The sequence below is a fragment of the Pantherophis guttatus genome, chromosome 6, assembly GCF_059756535.1.
Source record: "Pantherophis guttatus breed Tessera chromosome 6, ASM5975653v1, whole genome shotgun sequence".
In the NCBI taxonomy this organism is placed as follows: Eukaryota; Metazoa; Chordata; class Lepidosauria; order Squamata; family Colubridae; genus Pantherophis; species Pantherophis guttatus.
This window is the reverse complement of record NC_142068.1, coordinates 99,208,862-99,228,420: the sequence shown is the minus strand read 5'-3', so window position 1 is coordinate 99,228,420 and position 19,559 is coordinate 99,208,862. Positions and strand designations below refer to the sequence as shown.

Sequence of the window (19,559 nt, the reverse complement as noted above, 5' to 3'; positions counted from 1 at the left end):
TTGCTTCCATAGACACAGAAAAGCCACAGCAGAATCAGACTGACAATTCCATTCCTGAGGATGGCTCCCTGAGAAAGAAGCAACGTAGGCAGAGAACTCATTTTACCAGCCAGCAACTACAGGAGCTGGAAGCCACTTTTCAAAGGAATCGGTATCCAGACATGAGTACCCGAGAGGAGATTGCTGTCTGGACCAACTTAACGGAAGCCAGAGTTCGGGTACAATTATTTTCTTTATAATTTACTTGAAAATGACCAGAATGTGAAGGAAAAGGCTGATTAAAAGTCAGATAGCAGAACAAGCATGTGCATGTGACTGTATCTTTGTGCCTTCCTCCCTTTTGAGAAAGTAGGGCAATTAAAGTTTACCTAAAGAATATATTCCTAAAATTTTAATGAAGCATTATATAGCATACTTTTAAAACATTTAAAACATTATCACAATACCTCTTACAGTGAACTCTGTTAGAAGATGTAGCTAGGAAAATCCCTTTCCCCTAAAAGAACCAAAAGAATTTCCTATAAAGTGTGGCTTTTTAAAAATATTTTTTAAAAATAAATTTAAGTTTAAAAAGTCAAACATAACTACTGTGTTTTCCTGAAAGTAAGACCTGGTCTGTCATATTTTCTTTTGGGCCCCAAAATAAGCACCAGGTCTTATTTTCGGGGGATGTCTTACCCGCTTACCTTAGGACTACTGCAGCCAGGCCTCCCATGCCCTGATACCTCTTGTGCCACTGCCCGACTTCTTCTGTGGGTATTCGCTCGCGGCCAGCCACCATATGGCACATTGCATTGGTTCCACTGCTTGCAGCAGGATGCTGAGTGGCTCATCACGCCAGTGCCACCGTTTGTGGCAGAAGGCCACATGGCACATTGTGCTGTTGCATGTGCAAGCACCAGCACCGGTGCGATGCACCATGAGGCATCTGGCAGAAGTCGGGCAGTGGCGCGACAGGTGTTGGGGTGTGGAAGGCCTGGCTGTGGTGGTCCTAAGGTAAGCAGGTGCGGGGTGCATGGGGCAGCTCCACCCCCGCCCTAGCTTGATTTTTACACATGTGCCTCGCCCCACCTCATACAACCAGACAGTAGGATGGGGTCTTAACTAGGATTATTTTTGGTTATAGTTTATATTAGGCACACACATACAAATCAAGCTAGGGCTTATTTTTGGGATAGGTCGTACTTTTGGGGAAACACGTTAACATAAACTAAGAAAAATAGAAAATAAAAAAGTGCATAGAGAAAAAAGGGAGGAAAAAATTAAAAAGATGTATAAGGAAATGACTTCTCCATTCATCAAGACAAATACAATTTCAGTAACTTATAACTTCCCTAAAATTTCAGTCAATAATCTCTTCATCCCATATCTTTTCTTTTCTCTCCCCCCCTTTTTTTTTGTGAGATAGCAACAATTATTTTAGGGCAGGGGTTCCCAAACTCTTCAGCTCATTGACCCCTCCATGAAGTTTCAGATTGTTCGTCAACCATCAACCATTATATTACAATAAGTTAAAAAATACTATTTTAACTAATACTATTATATGAATAATAATAAGTAGATCATCAATTTATAATACAAAATAAAGGATTCATACAAATGGAATTGGAAGAACTGCAAAAGTCTACCCAAGGCAAAGAAATCAAAGCCTTCCAGAAGTAATTTGGACTATCGAGGCAAACCAGGGGTCAGGTTTTGATATCATCTCAAATAAATTGCATTCCCAAACAATTAATCTTTGCTGAAATATTCCATTTATTGAGTACAACAGATCTGGCCCCGACTTCATCGTAGCCGATACTAACCCTCTGACCCCCAAACCCTTCCCTTTCCATTCCCCAATTCTCATCTTCTCATTGGCCATCTTCCAAATCAGTCTCCCCAGCTTCTGACCTCACTCCACAGGAATGTCTCCCCTCCCATCCCATCTCCTAGGGCAGTGATGGCTAACCTTTTTGCTGTTGTGTGCCAAAAGCGGGGGTAATGGGGGGGATTGCACGCTCGTATGCCCACACCCATAATTCAATGTGCCCTGTCCCCCCACGCATGCGCGCATGAACCCCCCTGCTCTCCCCTCGCTTTTGGCACGCAATGGCATGGTGGGCTCGGTAGGCCCATTTTTTTGCCCTCCCCAGGCTCCAGAGCCTTTCTAGGAGCCTGGGGAGAGTGAAAACAGCCTTCCCCACTCCCCCAGAGGCCCGGAAACAGCCCATTTCCCGACTTCCGGTGGGCCCGGAAGGCCCAAAAATCAGTTGGCCAGCGTGCACATGCGTGCTGGACTGAGGTAGGACAATGCTCGTGTGCCCACAGATATGGCTCTGTGTGCCACCTGTGGCACCCATGCCATAGATTCGCCATCACAGTCCTAGGGGATATTATCTACAGAGAAAATAAGTAGGTGAAAAGTCAAGCCTCGTCTCCTCCTTTTTATGGCAGCATCAGAATGCTGACATCCGGCCCCCCTCCCTTCATTTTTCCAGGGAGGCCTGTTTCAAGAAAAAACTCAATTAAGTACCGTTACCCCATCCAAGGATGTGTCCCACCCCCTCCCGCCTTGCCCATGTGATCTGCATGGAATTTGGCTATAAGGCGATCAGCCTGGATATTTGTGCTCTTCACCCAGGAAGCCTCTGATAAGGGGTAACCCTTCCACTTAATTAAGTATTGGAGGTGCCCCCTATTCCACCTCGAATCGAGAATTCACTGTACCTCATAGTGAGTGTGGCCCCCAACAACCAGGGGCTCGGGGGGGGTCACTTGGCACCAGCCTTAAAGTTGACCTCATCACAGGCTTCAGGAGGCTGCTGTGGAAAACGGGGTGTATCTTCCCTAGTAGCCAGGGCAACCACAGTTGTACTGTAACAGGGTTGATTATTTTTTCTATAGGGAAAGGTCCTATATATTTCGGGCCCAATTTCTTGCTCGGGAGTCTAAGTCTCAAATACTTGGTGGAGAGATAAACCTTCTCCCCCACTCGAAATGGTCTTTGGGGAGTTTGGTGCTTGTCTGCTTGTTTCTTATAGGATTGTGCCGCCTTGGCCAATGCCCTCTTAACATTCTCCCAGGTTTCCCTCAACATATCCATCCAATCGGTCAAGCTGACTGAGGAAGGGGGATCCCTTGGGTACTCTGGCATGGGGACGAAATCCATACCACTCACTATTTTAAACGGGGTTAATCCCGTGCTACTGTGGACAATGTTATTATACGTGACCTCCGCAAACGATAGGAGGTCTGCCCAATTGGACTGTTGGTAGTTGACGTAGCATCTTAAATACTGCTCTATCATGGCATTCAGTCTTTCTGCCCCCCCCCATTGGTGCTCGGGTGAAACGCTGAGCTGAGGCCTTGGGATGAACCTATGGATCGTAGGAACTCCCTCCAAAATTTTGCTGTGAATTGGACCCCTCGGTCAGAGATGATTCTTCTGGGTACTCCATGCAGGCTCCAAACTGTTTCAGGAACAGTTTGGATAATTGGCGGGCTGAGGGTAGCCCGCTGCAGGGTATGAAGTGTGCCTGTTTGGAGAATAAGTCTATTACAGTCCAGATCACTGTGTTGCCACCACTTCTCGACAGTTCTACTATGAAATCCATCGCAATCTCCTCCCATGGTCTCGTTGATTCAGCTACTGGTTGCAGCAGCCCGGGAGGGCATCCTGGTCATCTCTTCATCATGGCGCAGACGGTACAACTTTTTACGTAACTGTCTACGTCCTTTCTCATGTGGGGCCACCAGAACTGTCTCCGTGCTAAGTGCAGAGTCTTTAGGAAGCCAAAATGTCCTGCTGGTTTAACATCGTGGCTCCTTTTGAGGATCAGGGTGCGTAGCGTCTGTGGGACATAGAGTTTTGTCCCCTTCCATACTAGGTCATCCCTTTTTGTCAAGAGGTGTTGATTGTCTCGAAACCAGGGGTCCGCTGCTATTTCAGTTTTGAGTCTTGCAGGTTGGCCCTGCTGGTTGCGTCGTTGCCGTCTGGTGACCACCTGACCCACTGCCTGGGTGGAGGGGATGATGGCATTCACTACCTGCTCCCGCTCACTGTTGTATTGGGGCATCCGGGAGAGGGCATCAGCCAGAAAGTTCTTTCCCCCTGGGATGTGCTTGAGCTCGAAGTTGAAGCGATTGAAGTATTGAGCCCACCGGGCCTGCCTGGGCGACAATTTCTGTGGGGTTCTGAGGGTCTCCAGATTCTTATGATCAGTCCAAACTTCAAACGGTTTCTGGCCTCCCTCTAGTAGGTGCTGCCAGGTCAACAATGCCCATCTCACCGTGAACGCTTCCTTCTCCCACGCCACCCATCGCCTCTCCGTATTGGTGAGCTTGAGGGAGGTGTAGGCACAAGGTTTTTTGTTTTTTGTTTTAATTTGATTTATATGCCGCTCTTCTCCGGAGACTCAGGGCGGCTTACAGTGCGTTAAGCAATAGCCTTCATACTTTTGTATATTTTATACAAAGTCAGCTTATTGCCCCCACAAACTGGGTCCTCAATTTACCTACCTTAGAAAGGATGGAAGGCTGAGTCAACCTTGAACCTGGCAAGAGTCGAACTTACTTTAATTGCAGACAGCTGGTGTTAAATTGCAGTGCCTTGTCTGCAAAGCTATCCAGGCTGCTTGTAGATTACCTTGGCTGTTCTTTTGGAGCAGCAAGGCCCCCACTGCCACATCGCTTGCATCTGCTTGGATGACAAAGGGCTGTTCAGGGTCAGGATGCTTTAAGACAGGTTCTTTTGCAAACATCTCTTTTAGTGTCTCGAATGCCCATTAGCAGGTCAGGTCTCACTGTAGGGGTTGTCCCAGGTGGGGTTTCATCGCCGGACTCCCTGTCTTTAGGAGGTCCATCAGAGGTTTGGCAATTCTTGCGAACGAGGGGATGAATTGTCTGTAGAAGTTCGCGAACCCTAGGAAGCTTTGCAGTTGTCTGTGGGTGCGAGGGGCTGCCACTGTAGAACTGATTGGACTTTGGCTGGGTCCATCTCTATTCAAATATTCCATCTCTGACCAAACTAAATAATAATTTTAATTAGCAATTTTATGATGTTTGTGTGTCTATATTTTTCTTTGTACACCGCCTTGAGTCCTACGGGAGAAAGGCGGTATAGAAATATAATAAATAAATAAATAAATAAATAAATAAATAAATAAATAAATAAATATTCCTTCGGTTGATACTCGGTAGCCTAGGTAGTCTAGTCGTGATTGGTGGAACTTGCATTTTGACAGTTTGACATACAGGTTCGCCCTCAGCAGTTTTTCCAGCACTTGGCGGATGAGGCATATGTGTTCATCTATGGTCTCCATGTAAATGAGAATATCGTCCAGGTAGACGAGGACCTCTTTGTAAAGGTGCTCATGTAGGACTTCATTTATCAGCTGCATAAACACCACCGGGGCTCCTTGCAGTCCAAAGGGCATTACCTTGAACTGGAAACTCCCCAGGGGGCAGTTGAATGCCATTTTCCACTCATCTCCTTCCCTGATGCGTATTCGGTAGTAAGCTTCCCGAAGGTCTTGTTTGGTGAAAACTTTTCCTTTGGCCAGGTGGGCTAGCATGTCCTTCATGAGGAGAAGGGGATATAAGTTGTGTACGCAAACGGCGTTGATATCCCTAAAATCAACCACCAGGCGCATAGAACCGTCTTTCTTCTTTTTGAAAAGGATCAGTGCCGCGACCCGTGGTTTAGCTGGCTCAATGAAACCCCTTTGTAAGTTCTTGTCTATATAGTTCCGCATTTCCTGCATTTCACGGGGCGTCATGGCATAAAGTTTAGGTTTAGGCAGTTTTGCTCCAGGGATGATCTTGATAAAACAATCGGCCTCGTGGGGGGGGGGGGTAGAACGTCACACTCGGCCTCGCTGAATACCTCTGCAAGGTCTTGGTACTCCCCTGGGATCTGATCTGTGTCATAAGAGCTGTCAGATGCGGCCGACAGTTGCTCCGCTGTACCCTCAGGGAGGGGCCCTTGTGTTGGCAGTGTCTTCTTTTGCTGAGGTGGGAGGGATTGGGGTCCCTGCGTGGGGGGCATCTCCCCTGGTTGGGGCAGCAGGGGTTGGGGGCCCTTTGCTATCCTCAACCTGCGGGTCCCCTCTTGCCACCAGATGATTGGACCCCATTTATCCAGCCATGAGAGTCCCAGTATGATTGGGTCTGTCATCTTGGGGGCTATTTTGAACTGAATCATTTCCCAGTGATCTGCTAGCTCCAGCCTCACTGGCTTGGTCAAGCATGTGGCATACGTTCCCCCCACTAAGGATCCATCAACTTCCTCAAATCAAATTGGGTGTTTGAGCTTTTTAGCTTGGATTCCCAATTTTAGAACTGTGGGTAGGTTGATCAGGCACCTCGTGCTGCCAGAGTCTATTAGGGCTTGGAAAGTCCCTTGGGTCCCTGTTTTCGGGGCTGTTAGGCGTATGGGGAAAAGAAAAGGATGGACGGGTCCACTCACCATCAGGTCGTCTTCACCCTCGTCCTCGCTGTCATAAGATTCGGGGGATTGATCTCCCTTATCTGGGATTCCTCTTGTTTCGGTCAGGTGAGCGAAGACCTCCGGGCCCTGGGGAGCTTTCCGTGGCCCATGGGTGGCGCTTTTGGGCCCTCGTTCTGGTCGTGCCTTGGGCGGTGGATCTGGTCTCGGTCTAGGGGTTCCACACATTGCTGCCAGGTGACCAATCCCCCCACATCTGTAGCAGCGGGCTCTGTGGGACGATTGGCCAATGGGTGGGCTGTGGTGCTGCAGTTCCTCGTCTACTGGGTGGCCCCTGGTCCGGTTGGCCTCTCTCCTTGCTATCTGGTTGCTTCGACATGTCGTTGGCCCGCAGCCCTCTGTCAACTTTTATCGCTACCCGGAACCATTCGGAGAGTCAGTTCAGGATGTCTCGATAAGCGGTCACTTGGGCAATTCTCTTATCTAGGCTTGTCCTAAAGAAGTACACCAGCAGTCGCTCTGGTAGGGGAGGCAGGGTCCCAATGACTCTCCTGAATTCACAGATATGCTCTCTGATGGGCTTCCCCTTCTGCATTAGGTTTCTGAGCTCATCCTCCACATAGGGGTCCTCCTCTGCCTCCTTGAACCGGACTCGTAGTAGTTGTAAGAACCTGTCTGCGTCTTGCAGTTGGGGGGCCCTGTTCTTGTAGAGGGCTGCTGACCACCTCTTTGCTTCTCCCTCCAACCCTTCTGAAATGGCACTCACTAGGGCTCTGGGGAATGGGTAAGAGATGTCCATAACGCTCTATGTAGATCTCAGCGGTATTGAGGAATTGGGCTAGGTGGTCTGGGTTGCCATCGAACTTCCCTCTGAACCGGGGTGGCTCCTCCCTCACTGCCCTCTCCTCCCAATGCGGGGCTCTGTAAGTCTGGCCTCGGTGCTGATGGTCCTCTTCCTCATCTCTCATTCTAGGGTAGGGAGGTGCTGTCCCATCTAGGCTGCTCTGCTTGCTGGGCCAGGGGGGAACCCATGGATGCATTTTTGGGCTCCTTCTCCTTCTGCTAGGGAGGGGGGAAGGGCTGCGCTTCAGCCTACGGCCTCTCGGTTCAGCAGCCCAAACTGGTTCTCTCTTTTCCTTTGGTCTGCATGATGGCCCCTCCTCCCGAAGGATGGCACAGTCAAATTTCTCCTTCAATTCATCTATGGGGCTATCGAGTGGCTTCCTTGAAATTTCTTGGTGCCTGGCCTGATGCCAGTCCCATAGCCAGTCTGCCCTCCCCAATTCACTTAGGGGTTTCCCCTTCTGCTGCACGTTCGGGAAGGGAAACTCAACCTCTGCGGCTTTTGGCAAAACCCCGGAGTACTTATCTGCCTTCTTCTTGGCTTGCAGCACGATCGTCTGACCTTGGCTATCTTGCAACTTTGCTGGGGGAGATGGGCAGGGTTGAGATTTCATGGCTTCCAAGCTGGCTGGAATCAAGGCTGGCTCTTTTCCAGTTGCCTGAATTAAACTTTCTTCAGCCATGGCGTCAGTGGAATATCTCCATTCACTCCATACGTCTGGGACGGAACTGGAGGATTGGAGGTCAGCCAGCTTGTCTTGGAAAGGAGTATCGGCTATCTGTCAGGTTTCAATGTCATCTCAAATAAATTGCACTCCCAAATAATTAATCTTTGCTGAAATATTCCATTTATTGAGTATGACAGATCTGGCCCCGACTTCGTCGTAGCCAATACTAACCCTCTGACCCCCAAACCCTTCCCTTTCCGTTACCCAATTCTCATCTTCTCATTGGCCATCTTCCAAGTCAGTCTCCCCAGCTTCTGACCTCACCCCACAGGAATGTCTCCCCTCCCATCCCATCTCCTAGGGGATATTATCTACAGAGAAAATAAGTAGGTGAAAAGTCAAGCCTCGTCTCCTCCTTTTTATGGCAGCATCAGAATGCTGACACCAGGGGGAGTTGGCAATAGAGGAAGCCAGCCTAGCTGTAGAATTTTTTTCATTGGAAACCAGGAACCCTCTCCTCTGCTTGACAAATAACAAAGCCATCTAACTAAAGAAGTAGAAGAATTAAAACAAAGAATAGCTGAGCATCTAGAACAGCACAAAAACAAAAGAATAAGGTTGCCTGCACTTAAACTTGTTCCAAAGAAACAGCTAGCACAAGCATTAAAAGACAGAATGGGACAACTCATCATGGCCAACTCGCCACAGCCCACTTGCCATGGCCAACTTGCCACAGGACAATTCTCTGTGGCCAACTCACCATGGGACAACTTGTTGCAGGTCAATTCAATGAATACAAAAGTTAAATTAATTTCAACGGAACCATAGCCAGTAATAATAAAACCAAAGGAAGTCAATCCAGAAATACAAGAATTAGATTAATTTTGACGAAAACATGATCACCAATAATAAAAGTAACTAAATGAAATGATTAATACAGCATTGAATTATCCTGTGGTGAGTTCTACGCGGTAAGGTGTCCTGTGGCCATAGTGAGTTGTCCGTGACAAATTGTCTAGACCAGGGGTGTCAAACTTGATTTCATTGAGGGCCGCATCAGGGTTTTGTTTGACCTTGGGGTGCCAGGGTGGGTGTGGCCAGCTCAACGTCACTCATGTCAGGGACATCTGTGCTGATCCAAGCACTCTGCCAGCAAAAACGGAGCTCGGAAGGGCTGCCCACAGAGGCACCGCTGGCTGGTCCTTTCCTGTTTTCAGGGCAGCCCCATAGCCAGATCCTGCACCTGGGCCTTGAGTTTGACACTCCTGGTCTAGAACCCTAAAAGATGCCAATATTGAACTAGCTCACTACAAGAAACAAACCAACTAATGTACAGTATAGCTGCAATTATAAGTGAATACCTGGTATGCAAAATTGGCAAAGAAGAAAAAAAGCCAAAGTCATCAAAATGGAAGACCAGGCTGGAAAATAAGATTAGCAAGATGAGATCAGATGTCAGTAAGCTAGAACAAATGAAACAAAAGAAGCTGAAGAGCAAGACTAAAGAATACCTAATAAGTAAGTACCACTTAAAAACATGGAAGATCAAGGAAGCCCTGGAAATAATAAAGCAGCAAATAACAGTTATAGCCAAGAAGATCAGCAGAAACAAAGCTTAAATTGCAAATTATAGACAGAACCTCCAATTTCAATCCTATCAGAAACCAATCCTCAGAGCAACATTTTCCCAATTGAAACTATAGTTAAATCTGTCTATATATTGTGAGATTAAAGTATTTTCGTCATGCCTTCTGACTGCCGGTTGGTGTTCATGGATACGTTCTGCCAGTCTTCTGCCTGTTTGTCCTACATAGTGGTTGTTGCAGTTCTTACATTGTATATTGTAGATGACTCCTGTTTCGTCTTCTGGGGTTGCTGGGTCTTTTGGTTTGCTTAGGATGTTTTGAAGGGCTTTAGTTGGCTTGTGCACTATGCTGATTCCATGTGGTTGTAGTTTCTGTAGAATCTCATACCATTCAGGTTCACTGAATAATCCAAGGATATTATGTTATCCTGAGAGAAATGGAGAAAAACATCTTTTTAATCAATGTCTACTGTATATACAATGTCTACTGTATATACAGTCATGATTTGATATATCCCTATCATGAATCTTTTATTTGCCTATTTTTCAGCAATTTCCTCTGCTTTATACACCAAAGATTTGTTTCAGATCCAGTCTTGGTATTGTTTGGTTGCTTAATTCTTCTTCCTAACATATTCCCGCAAGTGCAGGATCTGCTTAATTTACCATCCATAACAGCATTAAAATATTCTCTTGCAACTGTAGTGATTAGAATTTTACAAAAGACTGTCCTTTATTTCACAAAGCTAACCTTTACATTTATTTAGTTTATTTATGTTCTTCAAACATTAAATTGAAAATGAATACAGCAATAGAGAAAGATGAAGTAATTGGAAGGCAGGAGGAAGGAGAGAGAGGGATGGAAGAGTAGGGAGGAAGGAAGGGAAGGGAAAGTAGAGTAGGAGAGAAAGCAAAACAGGGAGGAAGAGAGGAGGAGAAGGAGAAGGGAAGGGGAAGTAGAAAAGAGAAGAAGGTGGGGAAAGAAAGTTGGAAGGAGAAGAGGGAGAGGCTAGGTTTGAGGAGAAAGATTGCTGTAAAAATAAAAAAAAGATGAAGTGGAAGAAAGGCAGCTCTGAACAAACAAATATAAATATATTAAGAAAAAGAATGAATTGTTTAAGAATAAAAGAGGATAAATGTGTATAAATAGTAAAGTTAGAATTTAGGGATAAATGAAGGATATGTTTACGTATGCAAGTATAGAAATACTAAGGTATATTCAAAAAAAGGAAAGGGGGGAAGACGATATTGACAAAAATTGTAATTGAGTAAAATGTATTTGAATTTGACTAATTAAGAAACTAATTAATTTCTAAATAAGAAACTACCAACACTCTGTTCAAAAAAAAAGAAAGATGTGGATGAAGGTGGGAGAGGAGAAAAGAAAAAAACCAATAAAACTTGTTTTAAAAAAAGGATAGGATAGGATAGGATTCTTTATTGGCCAAATGTGATTGGACATATAAGGAATTTGTCTTTGGTGCATATGCTCATAGTGTACATAAAAAGAAAAGATACATTCATCAAGAATCATAAGGTACAATGCTAGTCATAGGGTACAAATAAGCAATAAAATCATACTAGGAAACAATATAAATTGTAAGGATACAAGCAACAAGTTACAGACATACAGTCATAAGTGGGAGGAGATGGGTGATAGGAATGATGAGAAGATTAATAGTAATAGTAATGCAGACTTAGTGAATAGTTTGACAGTGTTGAGGGAATTATTTGTTCAGCAGAGTGATGGCATTCAGGAAAAAACTGTTCTTGTGTCTAGTTGTTCTGGTGTGCAGGCTCTATAGCGTCGTTTGAGGGTAGGAGTTGAAACAATTTGTGTCCAGGATGCAAGGGATCTGTAAATATTTTCACAGCCCTCTTTTTGACTTGTGCAGTATACATGTCCTCAATGGAAGGCAGGTTGGTAGCAATTGTTTTTTCTGCAGTTCTAATTATCCTCTGAAGCCTGCGTCTGTCTTGTTGGATTGCAGAACCGAACCAGATAGTTATAGAGGTGCAGATGACAGACTCAATAATTCCTTTGTAGAACTGTATCAGCAGCTCCTTGGGCAGTTTGAGCTTCCTGAGTTGGCTCAGAAAGAACATTCTTTATTGTGCTTTTTTGATGACTTTTTGATGTTAGGTGTCCATTTTAAGTCTTGAGATATGATAGAACCTAGAAACTTGAAGAACTCTACTGTTGATATTGTGCTGTCTAGTATTGTAATAGGTGGTAGTATAGAAGGTTTTCTTCTAAAATCCACCACCATTTCTACAGTTTTGAGTGTGTTCAGTTCCAGATTGTTCCGGTCGCACCACAAGGCTAGTTGTTCAACCTCCTGTCTGTATGTGGATTCATTGTTGTCTCGAATGAGACCAATCACTGTTGTATCATCTGCAAACTTCAGTAGTTTAACAGATGGATCATTTGAGATGCAGTCATTGGTATACAGAGAGAAGAGAAGTGGAGAGATTACACATCCTTGGGGGGGGTGTTAATTGTACAGGTATCTGATGTGATTCTGCTTAGCTTAACCTGCTGCTTCCTGTCTGTTAGGAAGCTTATGATCCACTAAGAAGTGTGTTCAGGTACCGCTAGCTGGTTTAGTTAGAAGAAACTACCAAAAGATTTGACAATATAAGATCTTATTCCATTTGTAGCAAAACCAAAGACAAATTCAAATTTACCAATTGAGAAAGCATTCTAGCAATTGTTACACCAAGACAAAGAATCAGAGCAGAGACTAAAGACAAGGCCATAAACAAAACATAACAGAATTATTACTAAGGGCCAATGTTATTAAATTCTTTACTTAATAGCAGAGAATGATATTAAAATACTGTATGCTGCTGAAGTTAGATATAGAAGTTTCCAGACTGTCAATGAAACATAAACTGTCATCTACCTGTCTTACATGTTTGTCTCACAGTGTAAAATACCTTTAATATATTTAGAATAGAACAGAATCAGAATAGACAGAATAAAAAGAAAGGAATCTATTTTTGACTTGTACAGCACCATACATTTTAAAAAGGAAAAGCACACTACTGGTCACCACAAATATCTGGAGCCATATAAATCACATCTATCCAAATCTATTACAAATAAAAATGTTTCAGAAACTGAAAAATAATTTGTTTTTTTACTGATTATTTCCAACATGGAACTTTTTCTTTTTGCAGCAGGCTTATACTTCAAGCTCTTTATTACCCTAATCAGATGACCCCAACAAACCTTAACTTAATCACTTCTGATTACTAATGGGAACCATGTGTGTTGAGGAACTATACAGTAGGTTGTGATCTGAGTAACCCTTGGAGTAGTGATAATTAATAGAGGAGAAGCTATTAAATCAGTTTGGAAAGTCAGAACAGGTACAGCAGATCCATATGCTCAGTTCAGGATGCCGTGGCAGTAATCTGAAAAATAGGAGATAAGTATCTGATTTTTAAGAACAAATGAAGCACAATCATGCAAGGAACATGTAGATTTGTCTGATTTTTGATTGCTTACTTTCATAAAATATGTATAAATCTGCAATGGAGTCTCCTTTTATGAATAGCACCAATTCTTCTAGACTAGGCCAAAGAATGTTCTTTTTAGGCAAAATATCTATTTATCTTGACATCTGCTTTGTTCTTTGCATCTAAGGCCAGAAATATGTAAAGCGACCATGTTGCCCTGTATAACATTATAACAAGAACTATATCTCTTTTTTTACAGGTATGGTTTAAAAACCGCAGAGCCAAATGGAGGAAGCGGGAAAGAAATCAACAGGCAGAACTTTGTAAGAATAGTTTTGGAGCTCAGTTCAATGGACTGATGCAACCTTATGATGAGATGTATACTAGTTATTCCTATAATAACTGGGCTACCAAAGGACTTACTGCCAGCACTCTATCAACAAAGAGCTTCCCATTCTTCAACTCCATGTCTGTCAATGCCCTTTCTTCCCAGCCCATGTTTTCAACATCCAGTACTATAGGATCTATGTCTGTACCCTCCTCAATGGTTCCTTCAACAGTGACTGGTGTGCCAGGCCCAAGCCTTAACAATCTTAACAGCCCTGGTCTTAACTCTGCAGTTCCTTCCAGTACCTGTCCCTATGCATCCACAGCCAATCCTTACATGTATAGGGATACTTGTAACTCAAGCCTGGCTAGCTTGCGTTTGAAGGCAAAACAGCACGCCAACTTCACCTATCCAGGAGTGCAGACGGCACCCTCCAGCCTGAGCCCATGTCAGTATGCTGTGGAAAGATCAGTATGAGAACCTCCACTGCTAATTATGAACTATTAACAGAACAGTTTCCCCTGCAGATGAATTCCAGAAAAGATCTATTTATAATATCGTTACAAATGTTTTACTATCATTTTTGTAAAGTATATATTTTTACTCACTGAACATTCATTTCAGACAGAGGAATTTTTTGCCAAGATTTGAATTCTCATCCGGTGATAACAACATACCCAGGGAAATGGTTGACACTGCTTATAATTTATGACTGCAATTTGTGCTTTATACATCTGACTCCTGCTTATATAAGGAAGTCTAGATTCTGTACTTGAAGTACCAGGTTTGGATTTACTGTATGTATATTTCATAAAAGCTTGTCATGAAATGCCCTGGGTAAAACTCTGGTTTCCTTTTTAAAAAAATAGCATATCATAACAAAAGATTGCCAAAAGTAATTTGATAGCATGGGAAGGAAATTTATGCGCAGACATGCCATGAATTATGTGGAAGATCTAGGACAAAGAAACATATAGATGTGCTCCAGGGGTGGGTTCTACTTACCTTTACTACTGGTTTGCAATAGGGCTGCGCGCGAGCGCGAGCGAATGCATGTGCAGAAGCGTTTTGATGATGTCAGGGTCAGTGGGCGGAGTCTCCCACCGGTTTTACTATCGGTTCTATAGAACCGGTGCTAACCAGGGACAACCCACCACTGATGTGCTCCTAGGTATCCCTGGCTACCATGACTGAAATAGTAGCTGTCAATTTGTTTTCAAAAGAGCACTGATATTTGGAGAAAATAGACAAGTCATCAAACTTGGAACAAAACCATTTGGTGATATAATAGTTCTACAGGATACTTATTTAAATGTATAAAACCAATAGGTATGTGGACTATATTTTATTTCCCTGGGCAAATTTCATTTTCTACCAAAGGAAATATTATTTAGGAGCCATGGTGATGCAGTGGTTAGAATGCAGTATTGCAAGTTGACTCTGCCCATTGCCAGGAGTTCGATTTTGAATGGCTCAAGGTTGATTCAGCCTTCCATCCTTCCAAGGTCAGTAAAATGAGGACCCAGATTATTGGGGGCAATATACTGACTCTGCTTAGAGAATGCTGTAAAGCACTATGAAGTGGTACATAAGACAAACTACTATTGCTATTATAAACAAACACATTTTGCAATGACTTAAGTTCCCAAAGACAAACAAAAAAAATGCCCCAAGCATCTCATGCACATGTGATTATTGCATAAGCAACAAGCACTATTTGTATGCAACAATTTATAACCTAGAAAAATTAGGTCTGCAACTGAATAGAAGTAATCTATTGAATTAGACAAATGAATTATCTTATCCTTGACCACATTCAGGCAACAACTCCCAATTATTAGTTTCCAGGATGATCCAAACAACAATTTTTTCACTGTTTTTAATTTCATTGAGTTTACAAAAGTAGTACATGTGCCTCTGAATCATACTAATGTTTCTGCAATAATCTGTCACAAGCCAACAAGTATAGAAGGAGCTTTAAGAACGTCACATTATCTCATCCTCAAATTTGTCCACTAGAATTCCTGAACTTTTCAGAGCTCAGAAATGTACAAATCAAAATCCATAGATGCTAACCATGACCAACAAAACTGCAGCCTACTGTAGTAAGAATGTATTGTGGGAAGAGGTGAAGGAAGTCATGCTCATCTACTGTAACTTCCTTTTACTTGACCTTATTGTAACTTATTGTAATCTCGAGTGGCAAACTGAGAAGTGGGTGGGTACCATTGAAGTAATTTTTCATGTTTGGGTTGCTGTTTTTTTGCTACTCCAACAACCCATTAAACTACTCAAGATGGATGATCCTAAAAAACTGTTAATTTATACTCATAAATTATAATTTTTCTTTAAAAGTTATGTTTGATGCTAATAAATTTGAGTGCTAGTAGCAGGGCAGACTACATTTTTAAATTTGCCTCAATAGTTTTCTTGAAAAAGTATACATGCTTTTAAAAATATCTGTTTCTTTTCATATGTTGGATTATATATGACTGTGTGTGTATATTTCTGTGTGTGCTTGTGTCTGTGTATAAACATACGCACAATGGGGAGAGGTCATTTGACCTTTTTTAAAATAAAGGTAAATTTAAATTGCAATCTGACTACTGGTATCATGATCTTCAGAGATGGAAATCAATAAAAAGGAAAAACTACAATTAATGCTCATTTTAAAACTCCCAAGCTTCTTCCATACACACAAAAAAGTCCTTTTGGTGGTGTGTTGGGGTATTTGGAGTAGGACCAGGCTCAAGTGACTGTAGGACAGTGCTGTCTCTTTGCCCAATCTTCCTCAGATTGTTTTGGGGCAAAGTATCAATAAAATAACGAGGGAGATTTTTCCAGGAAAGGAGCAATTCCCCTTTTATAACCTTCTTTTCTCTTATTCAGAGACATTATTTTTATACTTACCCTCTTTTCTGAACCTAGGAATTAGTTAGTGAAACAAATATATTTGCTGATTGTATTATCCAGTGATTCACAATCTTAATATTTACTTATGTAATCACAGGTGCCCATTCAGAGCTGTATAGCTACCCATCGCAGAGGTTTTAATGAAATTATTTGGACTGTATTATTTTTCACACAATTATAATGTTATTGTTGGAGTACTTTGTTATTTTGTATAGGTTAGACACTTCCTCCCTAATTATTTTGCCTTTTCTGTGCAAAAATGCCTTGGTCTGCTTGAGTGCAATTGGTTCAAATTATTTTTTTTTAAATTCTGACACTTCATTTTTCAGTAAACCAAGGAAATAGTGCCCAGAAAGAAGTTGCTAAGAGACAACAAAGACTGACATCAGAGTCACCTTTGAATAGTAATGATTTACCTTAGGAGTCCTCAAACTTTTTAAACAGATGGCCAATTCCCAGTCCCTCACTGTTGGGTGGCCAGGCTGGGTGGGCGTGGCCAGGTGGTCATGTGACTAGGTGGGCATGGACAGGGGTGGGCTTCAAAAATTTTAGCAAGGGGTTCTCTGCCCGGTTGCTGGGTGGGCATGGCCTAGTTGACCTCCTGCACCATGGGGGGGGGGCGTTTTTGCCTTCCCTGGGCTCTGGAGGCTTTCTTTGAGCCTCCAGGAGGGTGAAAACAGCCTCTCTAGGTTCCGGAGACCCCGTGGAGGCCTGTTTCCAGCCTTCCCAAACTTCCAGGGGTGGGTGGGTGGGTGGCCTTACCTTCCAGTTCCAGACTGCAGGGCTCGCGAAAGTAAGCCCTGGCCTCAGGGTGGGGGCCGGTGGGTGGGTGGGCGGGGCGATGTGGGCATGGCAGCCTCATGAGCTGGTGTGGGCCAGATTAATGGCTTCGGTGGGCCATATCCAGCCTGCAGGCTGTAGTTTCAGGACCCCTGATCTACCTGGTCTTGAAGTGACTGTCAGAGAGCTGGAAAACTCCTGAAGTACTTTCTAGAAAGTAATAGGATCCATCAGTTATCTAAGGCAGACTATGTAAACTGGTCCCACAACCCCCAAAGGTCACTTTCCAGATAATGGGTATTGTCCCCAACTTGTACAGCAAAATACAGTGTGGAAAGAGGTGCTGAAGAGATAGGAAGCATCAGAAGCATACAGTAATCCTCAGAAAGCTTAGCAGACACTTGATTTGTGCTTGTGCTGTAACATAAAAAAAGAGTTTTTTAAAATAATTTTTTAAAAATTTTTTTACAAACATACCACAGTGTGGTACCGGAATGTCTTACATTTTAGTACAAATAAAGCAATATTCTTCATATTTAATACAGGCGACAATCTTATAAAGTTTTAGTAATAGTACACATATTTTGTTGAATTATAATCTTTTATTATTTTATTATTCAATATTTCAGTATGTTATTTTTATGCCAATCTACAAGTTTTAAATGTCACTCCTCTTACTACAAATAAAATATTAATAATCATATTTGTTGTTTAACAAACTTATACAGTTTTAATAGTAATACACAGATTTATATTAAATTATAAGCTTCCATTGTTTATCCCTTTTCTAATTTTTAGTTATGCCACTGTTGTTTAAAAAATATCCCCTTTCTAATCATATTTTACTACAAATAAAATAATATTCATCATATTTATGTTTGACAAGTTATATAATTCTAATAACAATATACATTTTTGTTAAATTATAATCTTTCATTATCTTGTTCAATATTTCCATATATTGTTTTTAAGTCAGTCAATTTCCAGATATCATTCCTCTTACTACAAATAAAATGTTAGTAATCGTATTTGTTACATTTAACAAACTTACATAGTTCTACTAATAATACACATATTTATGTTAAATTATAATCTTCAATTGTTTAATTATTCTATATTTCAATATATTATTTTTATAACCATCACCATATTGTTCAAACATACTAAAAATTACCATAATTGATTCTAGGTTCCCTTGTTATTAATTCACCTTGTAATGTAAAAATATATATTTCATTAATTCCCCTTTCTCTAATTTCCAACCCTCTTTTAACTTATCTCACTATTGTTTTTAAGAAATATCCCCCCCCCTTTTTTTTATCCATCATCTCTCACCCGTTTTAAAGCTTTAATTATTTGTTTCTTAGCTTGTCTCCCATATTCCGGAGGGGGGTATTACGGAGACCTGGTTGGGCCCGGAGGGAGGGGTCCCCCTGGTTGAGATGTGCCCACCAGGCTTCAGAGCATTCCATCAGCCGAGGGCCCAGGGGAGGGGCGGGGGGTGGCAGTTATTATTAACGAAGGTCTTGGTCCGAGGGAGACCACTGTGCTACAGATTGCCGGATGTGAATCCCTCTTTGTGAGATGGGGTCATGGAGTTCAGATGGGCTTGTTGCTTGCGTACCTGGCTCCCTGCCGCGTGGCAACGGCCCTGCCCGAGCTCCTCGATGTGATAGCCATGGTGGCAGTTGATACACCCAGGCTTATGGTCATGGGTGATTTCAACTTGCCGTCCATTGGTGAAACATTCGAGATGGTTCGGGAGTTCATGGCTTCCATGTCGGCCATGGACCTGACCCAGCTAGTTCATGGCCCCACCCACAGGAGGAGTCACACTCTGGACTTGCTTTTTGTCTCTGGCCAGTGGCTGAGTGGTCTCGTTATAGGGGATATAGACATGGAACCCTTGTCATGGTCAGACCACTCGCTCCTTCGCCTGGACCTTCGAACCGCTACACCCTGCCGCAGGGAGGCGGAGCCAATAAGATGGGTCTGCCCCAGGCGCCTGATGGATCCTGAGAGGTTCCAGATGGAGCTTGGGCCACCTCCTGAAGATCTGGCACATGACTCGGCCGAGGACCTGGTGGCTGCCTGGGATCGGGCGGCTGGTGGGGCCTTGGATCGAGTCGTGCCTCTGCGGCCTCTGACCCGGTGCCAATCCCTCGCGGCTCCTTGGTTTACTGAGGAGCTGAGGGAGATGAAGCACCGGAAAAGATGCCTGGAGAGCGGTTGGAGGGCCAGTCTCACTGAATCTGACCGAACACTAGTAAGGTCGCATATTAAGACCTATTTAGTGGCGATAAAAGCGGCAAAGTTTAATTACTTTTGCGCTCTTATTGCGTCATCAGAGAATCGTCCGGCCACCCTGTTCAGGGTGACCCGCTCCCTGCTTCAACCGGGAGCACGGGAGGACCCCCTGGAAGGCAGGGCTGAGGATTTCGGACAATATCTGTATGACAAAATCGCTCAGATCCGGGGGGATTTGGACTCTGACTGGGTAAATTTGGGCAGGGTGGCAAGGAATAGTCTTGAGAACGTTATCTGGGAAGA

The 19,559-nt window shown here is 43.3% G+C and overlaps 1 protein-coding gene across 1 annotated transcript in view; it reads left to right on the top strand.

The window, feature by feature from the left end:
- Positions 1-15,943, top strand: part of PITX3 (paired like homeodomain 3) — a 60,326-nt gene extending 44,383 nt beyond the window's left edge. Inside the window, exons 3-4 of the mRNA XM_034435247.3 lie at positions 13-218; positions 13,248-15,943. Coding sequence (XP_034291138.1) covers positions 13-218; positions 13,248-13,793 — 752 coding nt within the window. The 3' untranslated portion in view covers positions 13,794-15,943. The remainder of the gene's footprint in view (positions 1-12; positions 219-13,247) is intronic.
- Positions 15,944-19,559: the final 3,616 nt, after the last annotated feature.